General features: G+C 36.8%; 1 protein-coding gene across 23 annotated transcripts in view; it reads left to right on the top strand.

The window, feature by feature from the left end:
• The window catches only part of ASB15 (ankyrin repeat and SOCS box containing 15), a 63610-nt gene that overhangs the window by 35628 nt on the left and 11077 nt on the right, over positions 1–16905 (top strand). For 6 of the 23 annotated variants that reach the window (XM_049093486.1, XM_049093481.1, XM_049093480.1 and 3 more), the window contains 9 exons: positions 1097–1233; positions 2854–2906; positions 2992–3123; positions 3863–4033; positions 4572–4730; positions 9290–9535; positions 11434–11605; positions 13184–13754; positions 14273–14426. In XM_049093486.1, the coding sequence (XP_048949443.1) occupies positions 1097–1233; positions 2854–2906; positions 2992–3123; positions 3863–4033; positions 4572–4730; positions 9290–9535; positions 11434–11605; positions 13184–13754; positions 14273–14426 (1795 nt within the window). Of the gene's footprint in view, positions 1–307; positions 429–1096; positions 1234–2853; positions 2907–2991; positions 3124–3862; positions 4034–4571; positions 4731–9289; positions 9536–11433; positions 11606–13183; positions 13755–14272; positions 14427–16905 lie in introns of all 23 variants that reach the window. The other 17 variants (XM_049093488.1, XM_049093485.1, XM_049093487.1 and 14 more) reach the window with 10 other exon arrangements.

Raw genomic sequence — 16905 nt, 5'->3', positions numbered from 1 at the left:
TGCCAAGGTGTCAAAAAGGATCTTTCCATGGCCAGGAATGCAGGTAGCACAAGTCCAAAGAAGTGGATTTCCTGGAGTACCCAGAGAATCATGTGGTCTATCACACTGAACAGAGCCAGTCAATAAGAAAGTTCTCTAAGAATTTATAGCTGGTTTTATCAGATTAACCCTTTCCTGTTTATTTTAAAGTTCTGGAATTTTGAAACTTGTTCACTCCATATGTGAGACTAGACAGTAGTTAGGAAGAATAACTTGAAAGTGCTTGAAAGATCAGTTCCTTTTTTTTTTTTTTTTTTTCCCTAAATAGGCTCCACTTTGAGCATGGAGCCCAATGTGGGGCCTGAACTCATGATCCCAAGAACTCATGACCCTGAGATTAAGAACTGAGCTGAGATTGAATTGGATCCTTAACCAACTGAGCTACCCAGGTGCCCCAGTTCTCATTTCCTTCTACTCAAAGTTTCCTTCATGTCTTCTCTGTTTTGTTTAATTCATTAAGAAGCTTCTCTGGGCCAAGCTCCTTCTAGAGTCCTAAGAGGCACAGAGATAGTAATGTAAAGCCCTTACCTCAAAGAGCATAGAGTCTGTTAGAGGAAGCTGGACACAAAGACAGAATAACTGCAGTTCAAGGCAGCCAGTTAAAACCATTACTGATGTGAGGAAAGGAATAAATTAGTAAATAAGCAGACACAGCATTAAAAGTTAAGAATGTGAAAGGCTCACTGTTCTCTATTCCTGTCTCTGTCTTACTTCTTCTTGGTTTGAGTTTTAAACTTCTAATGTGCTATGTAGAGCAGTATCTTCAGACAACTGGTAGGCTGAGATTAGTGTAAGTCAGAAGCATGGGAAAATGAGTTCTTACAAGCCTAACTATAGTTATTAATGAAAAAAAGTCCCAAATTAGAAAATGCAGACGTGCAAAGGTCAAGTAATTAAAGGTTTCAAAAGTTAGGTTGGGCTTCATATATAATACTGATGAATATGTTAACTGCATTTATGTTTGTTCAATGGGGAAAGATGAATGCATTTTAGTCCTTCATTTGGCATCTTTCACATTAACTGTATGTACTGTTCTATGTCGTTTGCTGATAATAAGAAACTGCCTCTTTCAAAATTATACCCAGTCATGGATACTAATGATGACCCCGATGACGACCATCTTACAAGTTATGATATTCAGCTCAGTATTCAAGAATCCATTGAAGCCAGCAAGTCTGTATTTTATTCTGAAAGGTAACATTCAAATTGTCCTCAACAAAATTTCTTTATGGCATTCATTTTGTTGTCAGATCAAATGAAAGACACTTCCTGACTCTTCCTCTAGGAAAATGATTATTCTTCTTTTCTGGCAGAGAATCAATAGCTTTACAAGGGCCACTGTGTATAGGTTTTGGCAATATGACCTTCCACAAATCCCCACCTTCTGTGGAAGATGTGAATAACCTAAATAGGAAATTCTAAATAGGAAATTCAACCTAAATGGTTGAATTTGGTTGCATAGGATTGCCTATTTTTAAAAATTAATATAAAATTAATATAAATTAATATAGAATAAAATGACAAGAAGTCATTTGAACAAATTTGCAAGTACAATTTATACAACTAAAATATAGATAGGTCTGTTCTGAACATTTTAGAGCCCATTCTGCTACTGACTCAGACAACCGTTATAAGTAATGTACTTCATTTTTAGATCATCAAACTGTGAAAAATAATATGGGGTAGCCCCTAAGTTTAGCCCCAAAGAATGAGAAAGAGTTGAGGGCTTTTATTGAAAACCAGCATTATGTAAACCACAGTCTCTTCAATTACCTACTATCCAAATGACAGATGTTAGTAAATTAAACACAAAATTAATGCTTTATGTTAGCAGGAGTTACAGAGTATGAAACTGAAAAGGTAGATTTCTACCTTGAACAACATACATCTGACAAAGATAAACCTTAGTTTGCATTCTGTTATAGTATTGAGGATCTTGTATTCTGAAATTTCGTAGTGCTTTTGAATAGGGCTATAAAATTATTGCTTTTAATAAATAAAAAATAAATAATAAATGTTTATTTATTCTTAAAAATGGACATAGTACCTTTACATTGGGTCTCTTTAATTTTTCCCTTATCTCCAACAGAGCTCCCAAGAAGGCTTTCACAACCCTATAATGCCAACAGATGTTTCTACTTAATAGAGTTTAATTGATTTGTTAAGAAATACCTTGTTTCTTTTGAATAAACACACACACCAGAGAATTGCCATGAGGGTTGAAATCACAGCCTGTTGGGTCGATGACTAGAAGTTTGTTTAGTAAATGCTCAGGCTATTCTCTTGTAAATCAGTTGATTAAAGACTCTAACAGGCAGTGTGGATCAGAAGCTCCCAATTAAAAAACTATGAATTAGCAGTTATTAACTTCAAGGCAACAAACCTTACTGAGCATAGTTTTTAAAATTGAAGAATCCTTAGAGATCTATTTAATCTCATCATTTTAGAGATGAAAAAACCACTACCCGGAGAGGCTAACTGGCCTCCCCAGGATCACAAAATCATGAAATCTGAGCCCAGCTCTTCTGACTCTGATTACAAGTGTTTACTCTGCTTCATTGCTTAGAACTAATTTCAGAGATAGCATGATAATCTTGTATTCTGTCATCCGTACTAACGTGCCTAGGTCTACTGTATCATAAATATACTCTGTATCTGATTCTTAAACATTTGCATTTTTAAAGTAGATAGAATCAGTTATGTGCACTTCTTGTAGATCTTAATTATTAAAATCATGTACAAAAAGTCAGTATAAGTTAAGTGTTTAAAGTACACCACTGGGATAAATATGGCTTATTTTTCTTTCTCTGGTAGATTTGCACCACTAAGTGATCAAAACAGAAAACTTGTGGAAGCCATAAAACAAGGTAAATGGGTGTATTTCCTATAATAGGGCAGGTTGGAGAGTTCACTTTGCTGAGACAGACATATGTTACCGTGCATTTAATTTAGGTCACATTCTTGAGCTCCAGGAATATGTGAAATATAAATATGCATTGGATGAAGCTGATGAAAAAGGATGGTTTCCACTGCACGAAGCTGTTGTTCAACCCATTCAACAAATACTTGAAATTGTTCTGGATGGTAAGAGAACATAAAATCCCTTTGACCAAACCAAAGCAAAAATGTAGAAGTTATGAGTGTTCCCAACAAACACAAGGGAAAAGAAAAAGAGTAAAAGATTATTTGAAATATGGGAAAGAGAATATCCATGTTTTATACTCAGAGTATAAAAATCAGCACATTTTATGGGGTGCCTTGATCAGTTAAGTGTCCGACTCTTGATTTTAGCTCAGGTCATGATCTCATTGTGAGATTGAGCCCCACGTGGGGCCCCACACTGGGCATGAGGCCTGCTTAAGATTCTGCCTCTTCCTCACCCCCACACCCATACTCTCCCTCTAAAAAAAAATAGCACATTTTGTGGGGTTCAGAGTTCACCATTTGCATCCTTCTAAGAATGTGGTTGAAGATGGCTCAAAGAGGTGGTTACAACCTAAAAATAATAAAAGTTTATACATATCATGAATTGATTGATTTGAATACAAAGCTGTTTTGCTTTTGGGAGTCAGCTTTTAATTTTTCATCTTGAATTATCTCTTAACAATTTCCAGCAGATTGTTATCATGTAATAAGTACATTTGCAATATTTTGTGCTTGTGTTACATTAATTTTTTCATAATGCAAACATTAGTAAATATCGTAGTAAATTGACCCAGGGTTAAGTATTACTAATAATGTTTATAATCCTGATGTTCTAGCACAATATTTGTCATATCTTGGCAACTTTTTTAAAAAATATTTTCATTTATTTATTCATGAGATTCCCAGAGAGAGAGGCAGAGACAGAGGCAGAGGGAGAAGCAGGCTCCATGCAGGGAGCCCGATGTGGGACTCGATTCTGGGACACCAGGATCACACCCTGAGCTGAAGGTAGATGCTCAACCACTGAGTCACCCAGGTGTCCCAATCTTGGCAACTTTTAAAACATCTTGTGAGTGCGCTATCTTTCAATAAACTTCAATGTTACTCCATCATTCTTCACTCCAGGAGACAATCATAGCTACTTGATAATTTACTATCCAGCCAGCCAGCAAAAAATAGATAACTAAATAATCAGACAAACAGATACAGAAGATGATGTTAAGTATGGTATTTTCTAACATATTCTGACAGTATTCAAATATGTTCCTATTCCCACACTCACAGATTTCATTTGACACAAACCAATTTCAGGTGCAATTTAAATAACGCTACAAAGGATTGAGGAGTTGCTACAATTTATCAAAAAATAAGAGCTTATAATCCATTTAAAAAAATCACCTTGAAACATAGAGTTTAGTTTTCTGTCAAGTTTATGCCTATCTTTTTATACTCACCATCATTTGATAAACTTGAATCATGTCTTTTAATCTTTCCTTTTCATCAATTGACTTTGTTCAATCTAGAATACATAACATTGGATTATTCTGATCTCTGTGATATCCTTTAAGTAAAGATTTTTAACTTTATACAATATTTTTACATTTCAGCATCCTACCAGACACTCTGGGAGTTCAAGACCTCTGATGGAGAAACACCCTTGACTTTGGCAGTCAAAGCTGGTCTGGTGGAAAATGTAAGAACTTTACTAGAAAAGGGAGTGTGGCCAAACACCAAAAATGACAAAGGAGAGACGCCCCTTCTGATTGGTAAATGCCCTTTTTTTTCTAGAAATTTTATAGTTTGAGACAAAGAAATATTTAATAAGTATTTATTGGAAACCACTATGCATAAAGTTATGTGACCTCATCTCCTTCTATTCCCTGAGCTCCTCCCCTAACACCTAGCTCATCTGCCTTATAATTTTGGGTTTTTAATCCTACAAAGAGGGCAAATGTGAAAGATCCTTCAACACCAGCTAACTAGGAGAGATCCAACCTTGGAGCTTTGTGAGGCCAGAAGTACCTGTACTGAAGGAATATTCTCTAGGTAGGTTCTGATTGAAGGTAGAGTCGCATGTGCAGTATGTAGCCAGAAGAAAGAGAGAGAAAGGAAGTTCAAAACAGGGATACCAGGTTCACATCAGAACAATGAGGTGCCAGGAAATTCCGACCACATAGATTCAGCACTGGGCACCTACAATGGGGTTTACAACTATGATACAAGGAATGATGGTACACCTAAGGGTAACGTTTATCAGTTCCTTCTCAGTCTGTGTATCCTACTATTTTTGTTGACCAATAAAAATTGGCAAGTCTGCTTGTAAGAGTAAGGTGATATTAACTACAAAGGACTAGAGATGACATTTCCTGTCATTTATGGATGTAGAGTAGTGAAATTTGTCACAATAACATTGTGCTTATTATAAGTAAACCAGAACTCTTATCCTGAGCAGGTTCTATACATACAAAATGGAATATTCATCTATGGTTGCATCACCACTATTAATGTGATCTGTATTATTTTTAAAGGCAAATACCATGGGGTATTTGCAATGACATCCAGGTATGTGTAGTTGTTTCTATAGATAATTCTGTAGATATTTATAAATGTTTGATTTCTGCAAAAAACAAACACATAGACACTTTTCCAGAGTTTGTATACCGTCTCATTTTGCAAATGTAGAATTATTCTCTACTTGCTATTCTCAATTCACTAAGTTAGGGACAACTAAGTCATGATTTATCACTCATTTGATTTATTTTTGCTTTATTTGCATCTGTTTTTCTTTAATGCCTAATGCTTACAACAAAGCATTAGGCATTTATGTGCATTTCTTTTTTTGTATATTTTTTATTGGAGTTCGATTTGCCAACATATAGTATAACACCTATGTGCATTTTGGAGTTGCATATGTTGGTTTCTCTACTCTAGCAATATCTGAAGTGTGGGAAAGGAAGTTGGTCACTGAGTTATCAGAGTCAAAACAGAATTAATATCTGGAAATAATATTTTTTAAAAGCTACACAGTAATATCAGGAAAAGAAAAAAGTCTCATGAAGGAAATTTTCTGAAGGGGTTTGTTATGTTTCCATCATCCACATAACTGGAGAATTGGGATTTTCTTGGATTATCTTCTCTTTGTGGAGCCCAGGTCAAGTATTTTTAGGTTCTGTAGGAAAATGGATCATCCATGGCACTTTCCTAATTTTCTTCTTGGTTCTATAGGCTACTCTGAAATTTGCTATCCATTAACTTATAAAAGGAGAGATAAAAATATGCCATTCTTCTGATTTTTCTGTGTGATGTCATTTTAATTTTTTAGCCCAATGCCATCATCTTTGTCTTTATTATAGAAAACCCTTAGAGGACCAAACAAATATCACTTTGGGTCCCTCCAGGGCTTTTCTTCCCCATCAGCCATCTGGTCCTTATTTGTAGTCCTTTGATGTATTACAGTTATCAAACAGTTACTTGCTGAGTGCTAAATATCTAATTTGTGATCATCTGACACTTATTAAGGGTGTCTTGCACTCAGACTCCCCTCTGTTCACCCTCTAAAGGTGGTGTCACCTTTCTCCAGTTGGTTAGTCACAGGATTATCCTGGCCACTGAGGCCAGGGTATAGAGCAAGCCCAGGGAATTGGGGAACACATCTCAGTTTCACTCCTCTCCATTGTCCCACAACCTCATGCCATTTACAGATGGGTTAATTTTACTTCATTTTCTTTCTCACAAATCAATATACCCCCTCTTCACTCATTCTGCTCTTTCAATCTGCCAATCTTTGTCAAGAGACCTCAGAAAAATCGCTCTTCTCTATTTGTACATCTTAGGAGTCACAAGGTAAATCAGTGCTGACAATAAGAAAATGAGCAAAACACATTTATTCATAAAAAAGAAAGAAAATGACAGAGATTGAAAATAAAAAGTTACAGCAAACTATAAAGTGTGCTGAGCAAAACACATGAGCAAAACACATCTATCCAGAAAAAGAAAGAAAATGACAGGGATTGAAAATAAAAAGTTACAGCAAACTATAAAGTGTTCAAAAGTGCCTATAATCTATGAAAAAGTCTCTAGTTCCCTAACTCATCAACTGAAGTTAGGTTTTCTTTAAGCATTATTGTTGAAGATCTATATCTATCTATCTATCTATCTATCTATCTATCTATTCAGAGAAACAGAAGCAAATATATATATGTATTTTACTATATAAGTCATTTAAGTTTTATTTTACTTACTTATGTTACACAAATACTGGGCCTGTGCCTTATTAGTTTTCATTATTTTAGTGATTTATTAAGAATATCTTCATGGGTTAGCTAGGGAGAGGTCCCCCAGGATTTGCATTATTATTTTTATGAGAAATAAATATATTCTTAGCTCTAAAACAATTAAATTGCAAGTAAGGCTTTATTTTTAAAATGATTTCAAGTTGTGGCCTATACATGATATTTTCATGAGGAAAGACTAATATCTCTAATCAACATATTTTCTGAGTCAGACAAAAGGAAAATAGATCACAATAGAAGAGATTCATTAGTTTAATACTTTTTAAAAATGCAACAGGAACAAGAAGATAAACGAGGACACATACCTTTTAGTTCATTTCACTTATTGATGTTTTTCTCTGCAATGACACCAGCTAGGATGAGGCAATTCACTATAATTAGAGCTGCCAGTGGCAGGTGGGCAATCCAGGGAAAGGCATTTGTCAACAGACTCCTACTTAGTGAGCAGGAGAAAAAGTGAAATCTCACCATAGTAATGGTTTCCCTGCTCCAAATGAATTAGGCAGAGTTTGTCTTCATCTTCCGGTGGGAGCTCTTTCTCTTACCTTGGCCTTCAAAGCTTTTTTTTTGTATTCTGCCCCCAGAATGCTCTGTGTGGTTCCTCATCTCCTCCTGCCTTTCCCAGTGAAGACCTTAACTCTGAGTCTCTCTTCAAATAGAAGACACTATAGGCTTCTTCTCTAGACTATAAATTGCATAAGTGAGAACCAGTCCATCTTTTTCCTGTTGTCCATAGTGTCTGACACTGTGCCTTTCATATAGCCTGAGTGCCTGAACTGAATGAGTGAGTGAATGAATTAATAAAACTCTATTTACTTCCATTAGCAAGGAGTATCACTCATCCTTCTCTGTTTCTTATTAAGATCTTACTTCCTGGGGCACCTTACTTACTGGGTGGCTCAGTCAGTTGAATGTCTGACTCTTGGTTTCAGCTCAGGTCATTCGTTATCTCGTTGTGACATGGAGCCCTGCATCAGGAGTGAATCTGCTTGAAGATTCTCTCCCTCTACCTCTCCCTTCACTTGTGCGCACACATGTTTTCACTCACTCTCTCTCAAATAAGTAAATTAAAAAAAGAAAAAAGATTTTACTTACTGATAAGAGAAACATCATATATTCCAGAGTTATTTATCTCTAAACTAAGACAATCTCTTAACTCAAATGGGGGGGGGGGGTTGCTTTTAACTGTAATTCAATCTATTAGAAATAGCAGAGGGGGAGAGAGACCACTGATCCAGTGAGTCTCTTGCACTGTAGTACATTAGCTGTCATATGCTTCACCTGTTTACAACAGATTCTAAACTACCTAGATTCTAAACATTATCATTGCTGGGTTGCCTGGGTAACTCAGTTAAGCCACCAATTCTTGATTTCAGCTCAGGTCATGACGATGAGCCCCACATGGGGCTCCATGCTGGGCATGGGGTCCACTTAGGAGTCTCCCTTTGCTCACGTGCTCTCTCCAAAAAAACTAAAAACATTCTCATTTCTAACCTCCCATTAAGATCACGGGGAAAGGGAAGTTCATTTAATACTCAATGCTATGTTTGGTGGAGGAAAACAAAAAAAAATATTTCTGGGGGGTGGGGAGGGGGCTTGATAGGCATTATTTACACATGTGGCCCCAGGATCCTAGAAATATTATATTAATAATAACAGCTATAATTTATTGAGCTCCTAGTATATACTAAGCATTTCCATACATTAAGTTCTACAACCCAATAGTGGATGTTTTTTTTTTTTCATTTATTTTAATTTCCTAAAGTTTAGAAAGAGTATATACAACATCCTATTTTAGGGAAGTATATTCCATGAGCCTCTCACCCCACCTCAGGCCAGGATCTTAAAAAAAGGCAACATCATCTTGGGTATGAGAAATAGAAGGAAACAAAAACTACAATATCCTCTTGTAGAAGAGAAGGGAATAGTGACTAACAATTTTCATATTAAATTTCGTAATTAAGTTCATACCATCTAAAGGATCCGTGTTATATACCTACTATTGATATTCTTTTTAAAAAATCACCCTCTAGCTGTAAAAAATGGCTCCTATGACATGGTGTTCACACTGCTTAAACACAACACCAGCCTTGACCAGCCCTGCATGAAGCGATGGTCAGCAATGCATGAAGCAGCCAAACTAGGCCGCAAAGATATCATAGCTCTGCTACTAAATCACGGAGGCAATGTCCACCTGAGAGATGGATTTGGGGTTACACCATTAGGCGTTGCTGCTGAGCATGGTCACTGTGATGTGTTGGAACACCTGATCCACAGAGGTACGTGAAAAGGAATTGCACATTCTTGATGATTCTTCTGTCTCTTGATTTCCCTTTCTCCAATCCCTCGTTGGCTGCCTGTCCTCTCCTGAGTGTAACTGGGCATTAGGCTTTTATATCCAGCCTCCACAGAGCCCCCTTGAAAGCCCTCTCTTCCATAAATCGGTTACACCCAAATGTCATGACCCACAAATTTGTGCAGTCAGCCCTGCCTGTTCTCACTAGAGGTGGCCCAGTCTCACTGAGATGGCTCACTGGGGCCTCACATTTGGCTTCTCCAAAACTGAATTCCTCTTCTTTCACACTTTTGACATAATAATTGCTCTCAACCAAGACAGAATGCTTAGATTTGCTTCTACGTCCATCACCTTCCTTTCTAAATCCAGTCAATTATCAAGTCCCATAGTGTCTCTCTCACCTGTTCTCACCGTGACATCCCGGGCAGGCTCTTCACATGGACCAGAGCAGCTGTTGCCTAACCATTCTGCTGGTTTCCAGGCTCCCTGTCAGAGAATCCATACAACATGCTGCCATTCAGCTGTTCTCCCTGAAGGTGGATTCAGAAAACTCTCAGCAGCTCCCCACTGCCTCTGAGTCACGCAGAGGTCCCCACTGTGTCATCCCAAATTGTTTTTCCACGTCTATCCCTCACTGCTCTCAACATGGATCCTGTACTCCAGCTCAATGAGACTAGCAACCTTCCAGAATATACCCTGCATTCCCTCTTTCTGGGCTTACTCCAGGCCATGGCCCTCATCTGGAATACATTCCAGCATAACTCACTCTCTTGAGACACACCCCCCTACTAAAGACTTTTTTGATTCTCCCAACAGGTTGTGATGTTGCCCTCCTTTGAGCCCTCCAAGTGCAGAACCAAGAATTAAGAGACCAAATTCTTAAGCTGGCTTCTATCACCATCTCTTTGCTGTCCGACCCTAGCCTTGCTAAAACTCCCAGTCCTCAGCTTCTCCATCTATAAATAAAGCCTGGGACCACATGCTCCCTCGAGGATCCTCTCTGGAGAGAAGACTAACATTTTTTAAGCCCCCCCCCCCGCCCGCTGCAACATCATTTAATTATCATGAGCTCTATGAAATAAGCAGCATTACTCTAGTTTACAGATGAGGAGATTGATATTCATAGACGTAGCTTGCCCAGACTCTTGCTGTCTGCGGCAGAGCCAGACCACCTTCTATATCACCACTCCTGATCCTGATGTCACTTGAATGTTACACAGCTTGCGTTCTTTGATGAGGTTTTGTTTCATTTCCCCTCTGAGCTGCTTCCAGTAGTCATATTTATTCATTTTAGGATCTTCTGCTGGCTCACACACAGCACCTAGAGGGCAGTTGTTGAAATAGAGTGTTAACACTGTCTTTCAATTTGAAAAGCTAACTATCCCTTTCCTGAGAGCACTTGTCTACAATGTAAAAGTAAACTTTGTTTACTTTTGTAAACAAAGCACTTGTGTAAACTGACCTGTTGATTTCTCAGACACTGTTGTGAGGCAAATATTTTATAATAAAACAAAACATGCACATGTAATTGTTTATTGAAAATACTGGGGGCGGGGGCACCTAGGTGGCCCAATGGTTGAGCATCTGCCTTTGGCTCAGGTCGTGGTCCCAGGGTCCTGGGATCAAGTCCTGCATCGGGCTCCCCTGCAGGGAGCCTGCTTCTCCCTCTGCCTATGTCTCTGCCTCTTTCTGTGTGTCTCTCATGAATAAATAAATAAAATCTTAAAAAAAAAAATACTGGTAACACAGATGTTCTATACAGATTCCTATACTCCTAAGTCCTAGCTGGAAGGGAAAACAATAGGTTATTTTTAAGGGGACTATCTTGACAATTTCAAGATAAGCCCAGTTATCACTATGCCATATGTTTTTTATTGCCAGGTGGTGATGTGTTTGCTTTGGCGGATGATGGGGCATCAGTGTTGTTTGAGGCAGCAGGAGGGGGCAATCCTGACTGCATTTCCCTCCTGCTGGAATACGGAGGAAGTGGAAATGTACCCAACAGAGCAGGGCATCTTCCAATACACCGAGCTGCCTATGAGGGACATTATCTGTGAGTAATAAATCATAAGATGATCATTTTAAATTGAAAAATACAAAATTGAATATACAGTAGAATCTCAAGTTTACCTATATAATACTGAAAAGAAATCTGAAAAGAAAAAGACAAATATAAATATTTGATTTTTCCCCTTTCTTTTTATATACCTTGTGAAATTTCCACATTGAACTTACACTACTTTTATAATAAAATTTTTTTTCTTTTAGAAGGAAAGAAGTTATAACAGCATTCTGCACAAGCCTCCCAAACTTGCCTTTCTCTTTTGTTTTGGGTTTTTTTCAATGTGCTTAACAAAAGGCTATAGGTTTCTAAAACTTTTGCCTTTGGCAAAGGATTTTATGACAATATTACCAGTATTATTCCAATTTTTAGTAATACCTACAGATATTATGATACAATGTCAAATTTTTTCTTCAATAGAAAAGTTTCATTATAAGCTCAGATTTCTTTATTCAAAAAAAAATGGTAGGATAGATTTTTAAATCACGAGATGTGCTATAATCACATCAATAGAAGTCCATAATCACTATATTAAATACCCACCATAAGAGGATTGTTTTAGGCAATTAAATATATTTTATAAGTTCAAAAACTTTTAAATCATTAGGCTTTATCACTTTCAGTAGCCACATTAGCTAAGTTAAGTGGCCAATGACACGTAATTGATGCTAAGTGACATGTTGTTAAAGTTTACCTGGATTTACTCCCAGCGTTCATAAATTCACACATGGTAGCTCTGAATTAGGCACAAGAGATCAAGTTCTCCTTGCGTGTGGCTCTCATGTGTGTCTAGTTGTTTTGTCAAGTGTGAAATTCACAACTGTTTATCACAGGTTCTTAGAAACATAAGCTTGTGGTTAATTATACCCATTGGACTAATATAGGTTGATAGAATAATAAAGACTCTTTTGGTGGCTGATAATTCAATTGCAAGTTATATGGAATCAGGCCACTACTGAAGCATAGACTACTCAAGAAGCAGTGAAAAAGAAGGAATGGGATTTCAAAAGGCCTAAACTTTAGTCCTTGCTCCACATCCAACTGTGTGACCTTGGACAAGTCATTTCACCTCTGCAGACATCCTGTTGCTCTTCTGTTAAATGAGGAGTTGGATTGAGCACTGTCCAAGGTCACTTTCTGTGACTCCATAATTCTCATGGTCAAGGCTATGAAGTGTTCTTCTATGTGCCTATCTTCCTTTTATATTTTTTCCATTAAACAACTTTGTTTGCTTATAAGTATTATATTGTCCCAAAAAGAATTGGAAGATGGGAAGATTCCTGAGGACCTACAATTCTAGGACCAAACATAGGACCTCCAGCATGTTGCCTGGGAATATTTAGAATGGGAAACTAAAAACAAAACTAAACTATACTAAACTAAGTAGTCAGCCAATGGACAAAGGTTAGTATGAAATGTTTTTGTAGGAGGTTATCTAGAGAAAATAAAGAAAGTTAACAAACTGTATTCACTTGTCTGGTAAGGAAGCTGATCTATTTAAATTCTTCATTGTCTTCATGCCATGTGTATAAATATATATTTATATTTATTTTTATTTTTATTTTTTAGTGCTCTGAAGTATCTTATCCCAGTAACATCCAAAAATGCAATCCAGAAAAGTGGCCTAACACCAATTCACTCTGCAGCAGATGGACAAAATGTGCAATGCCTAGAACTGCTTATTGAAAATGGCTTTGATGTCAATACCCTGCTTGCTGACCACATTTCCGAGAGCTATGATGACGAGCGGAAGACGGCGCTGTATTTTGCCGTTTCTAACAATGACATCCAGTGCACAGAAGTCCTTCTGGCTGCAGGTGCAGACCCAAACCTAGATCCTCTCAACTGTCTACTTGTGGCAGTGAGGGCCAATAACCATGAAATTGTCCGGCTGCTTCTCTCCCATGGAGCTAACGTCAATTGTTATTTTATGCATGTGAATGACACGCGTTTCCCCAGTGCCATTCAGTATGCCCTCAATGACGAGGTAATGCTGAGGCTGTTGCTGAATAATGGCTATCGAGTGGAGATGTGCTTTGACTGCATGCATGGGAACATCTTTGGAAATTCATTTGTGTGGTCAGAGATAGAAGAAGAGGTACTACCAGGGTGGACATCTTGTGTAATAAAAGATAACCCGGTGAGTTTCAGACTTTTCTTCTTCCTGGTGGGTCATCATCCTAACTTTTGCCCATTTAGGGATGCTATAAGAAAAGAAAAATCAACTCTTATATTTTTCTTATTCTTGAATTTTTCTTTGCAATAATATGGGGGTATAAGCATAAAAATAGGCAAACAAGATTATTTCTTTTTCTTGAATTGGAAACTGAATGTAGAGGCATATGAAAATGTATGCAATTAATAATTTATGCCTATTTTGTGGAATATTGGGGATGGAAACATGGAAAAAAGAATCATGGAAAGAAACCTGATTCTTCCATGTTATGTTGACTGCAATCACATCAGAGTCAGGCATAAAGCTTCAGAGCTCGTGGTTTCGCAGATACAACAATTTATTTTTCTTTTTTGTTCATTACAAGAGCATACTTTTATTTCCTGTAAAATAAGAAAGACAGTAATTTTTCATAACAAAATTGAGTGCTTATGCATATAGCATATTAAATGTATTACTAAATTAAATTTTATGAATTCTCTCAGTTTTGTGAGTTTATTACAGTTCCTTGGATGAAACACTTGGTAGGCAGCGTTATTCGTGTATTAATTGATTACATGGATTATATTCCTCTGTGTGCTAAGCTGAAGTCTGCACTAGAAGTACAGAGAGAATGGCCAGAAATCCGTCAAATACTAGGTAAAAAAAAAAAAAAAAGTTTTGTCTATGAATTATTTTTATGAAGACTGTATATAGGGGAACTTTCTTAATGGTCATCATTGATACTTTTTCAGTGCTACTTCATTCTTAGAATTATCTGGATTTTTAAAATCATCCTTAACACTCTCTCTGATATAAGATGCTAATTTTTTGCTTTTCTTGATACTTTCCAACTCTTTAATTGTATAATGAATTATACTATAACAATATTAATATTTTCACTAGAAATCATTTTTTAAAAGGTAACTTCTATAATACCATAAGATACTTAGGCTGTAATCTCCATGTGAACATCCATCTATTTTGTTTATTTTTGTATTTTCAGGGCTTTGCATGATACCTAGTGAGTAGTGAATAATAAATACAGAGTAAATGAGTGAATGGAACGAATTAATTATCCTTTTTGATATGTTCTCTCTCAGGTCTTGGCAAATTGTCAAAAATCTGTCTTATAGGTAGGCCATTTTGTATTCTTTAGTTTAAAATGTAGTTATCATAAAAGTGAATCATATGATAAATACAAAGGCTAGGGGCAATAACAAAACAAACTGAAGCCTATAAATCCTTTTTCTTTTTAAGACTGTAAGTGGTTCTGAAGCTCACTGATGTTTCAGAACCAATCTTTTATTTTTTAAGTAAACTCTGTGCCCAAAGTGGTGCTTGAATTTACAATCCCAAAATCAAAAGTCACGTGCTCTACTAACTGAGCCAGCCAGGTGCCCTTGGACTCTACGAATTCTTGAAATTGACTTGTCAAGACTCCCTTTCTGGACTCTCATTGGGAATAAAATCAAAATCACAGGATAGAGTCATAAGAAAGTCCACACAAGAAGACCAGCAGCAAACAGAACAAGAAAACCTCAAGGAACAAGCCACTATTTTTGGTCATTTCAAGAAGACAACAGAATAGGGAGTTCTCTAAAGTCAGAAGAGCTGTATTGGACCAAGCATTCTTCTAAAGCTTCAGGAAAACTAATGTCACATCAAAATGAGCAACAGAAAATTAGTCAATTCTCATGTAAATTTCTTATAAGAAAATATAAAAAGAGGAACAGAATAATATCCCCACAGACAAGAAAGCACACAGAAAAGCACAGCCTTAGAATAGATGAAAACTAAAAACTTCACTTCAAAACTAGATAAGCAGCATAAGGAAGATGATCTCAGACATGAAAAAAACATTCAAATTCAGAATTACAAAAATTCAGAAAGGAGTTAACAGAATTGAGGGAAGAATTAGACATAAAAAGAAAAATTAATTTCAAATATAAAGACTGAACTAGGATGAAAGCAAGAACTAATAATGCAACAGATGGGGGATCCCTGGGTGGCTGAGCGGTTTAGCACCTGCCTTTGACCCAGCGCATGATTCTGGAGTCCTGGGATCAAGTCCCACATCGGGCTCCCTGCATGGAGCCTGCTTCTCCCTCTGCCTGTGTCTCTGCCTCTCTCTCTCTGTGTGTCACTCATGAATAAATAAATAAATCTTTAAAAAAAGTAATGCAACAGATAATACCTTCAGAAGCTAAAATGGAAGGAAAATGTTTAAATAAAATAGAAATGAAAGAATAGATCAAAAGATTTGAAAGACAGTGACATCTATTGAAGATAGGCAATAAAGAATGAACAAATGAACAATAGGATTCCTTGAAAGGGAAAACCAAATAGAGGAAACCAAAAGATACAAAAACCTATATATAAAAAAAAAACTATAATAAAAAAAGACAAAATTGCAAATTACAAATTACTATATCCTCTGGTCATGTAAGCAAAAAGAACAAATGACTTAGAGGGAAAAAATCAAATTTTCTCAAGAAATATTAGTCCTCAGTCTTCTGAAGAATCCACAAAGAAATGAGCTTCAGACAAACCAAAATAACTGGAGAAGTAATGACATACGGACTAGTACTGGGCAGGAGACAGAATATCAAGACCAAGTGTGAGCTAAAAGGGAGAAGATATAATATGTAGGGTTGTATGGTCAGAGATGACACAACTATTTTAAAATGGAGACCCGGGATCGAGTCCCGCATCAGGCTCCCTGTATGGAGCCTGCTTCTCCCTCTGCCTGTGTCTCTGCCTCTCTCTCTCTCTCTCATGAATAAATAAATAAAATCTGAAAAAATAAAAATAAAAAAATAAAATGGAGAGAGCACACATGAAAACATTTTTTTAAATACCAAATTATATGGTGATGGCTTAATATTAATATTGTTATCTGAGAATGAGAGATGCATTCAGTAAGTGAGTGATTGTGGGATATTCTAACTCTATTATTCTTTGTATCCTTGAGGAGACAAAGGATTGTCAGTGTGGAAGAAAGGAAATACAGATGTAACAGCTTAAGAAAAAGCTTAGAGTCCTGAACTGGAAGTAGCAATATGAACTCGAGCTATTTTACCTGGAGTCTGTCTGTCTACAGTAAAAGCTTAGAAATAATGGCAAACCGAGTAGCGAT

This window comes from Canis lupus, chromosome 14 (assembly GCF_003254725.2).
Source record: "Canis lupus dingo isolate Sandy chromosome 14, ASM325472v2, whole genome shotgun sequence".
Classification (NCBI taxonomy): Eukaryota; Metazoa; Chordata; class Mammalia; order Carnivora; family Canidae; genus Canis; species Canis lupus.
The sequence above is the reverse complement of the archived record's forward strand: the minus strand, read 5'-3'. Positions and strand labels throughout refer to the sequence as shown.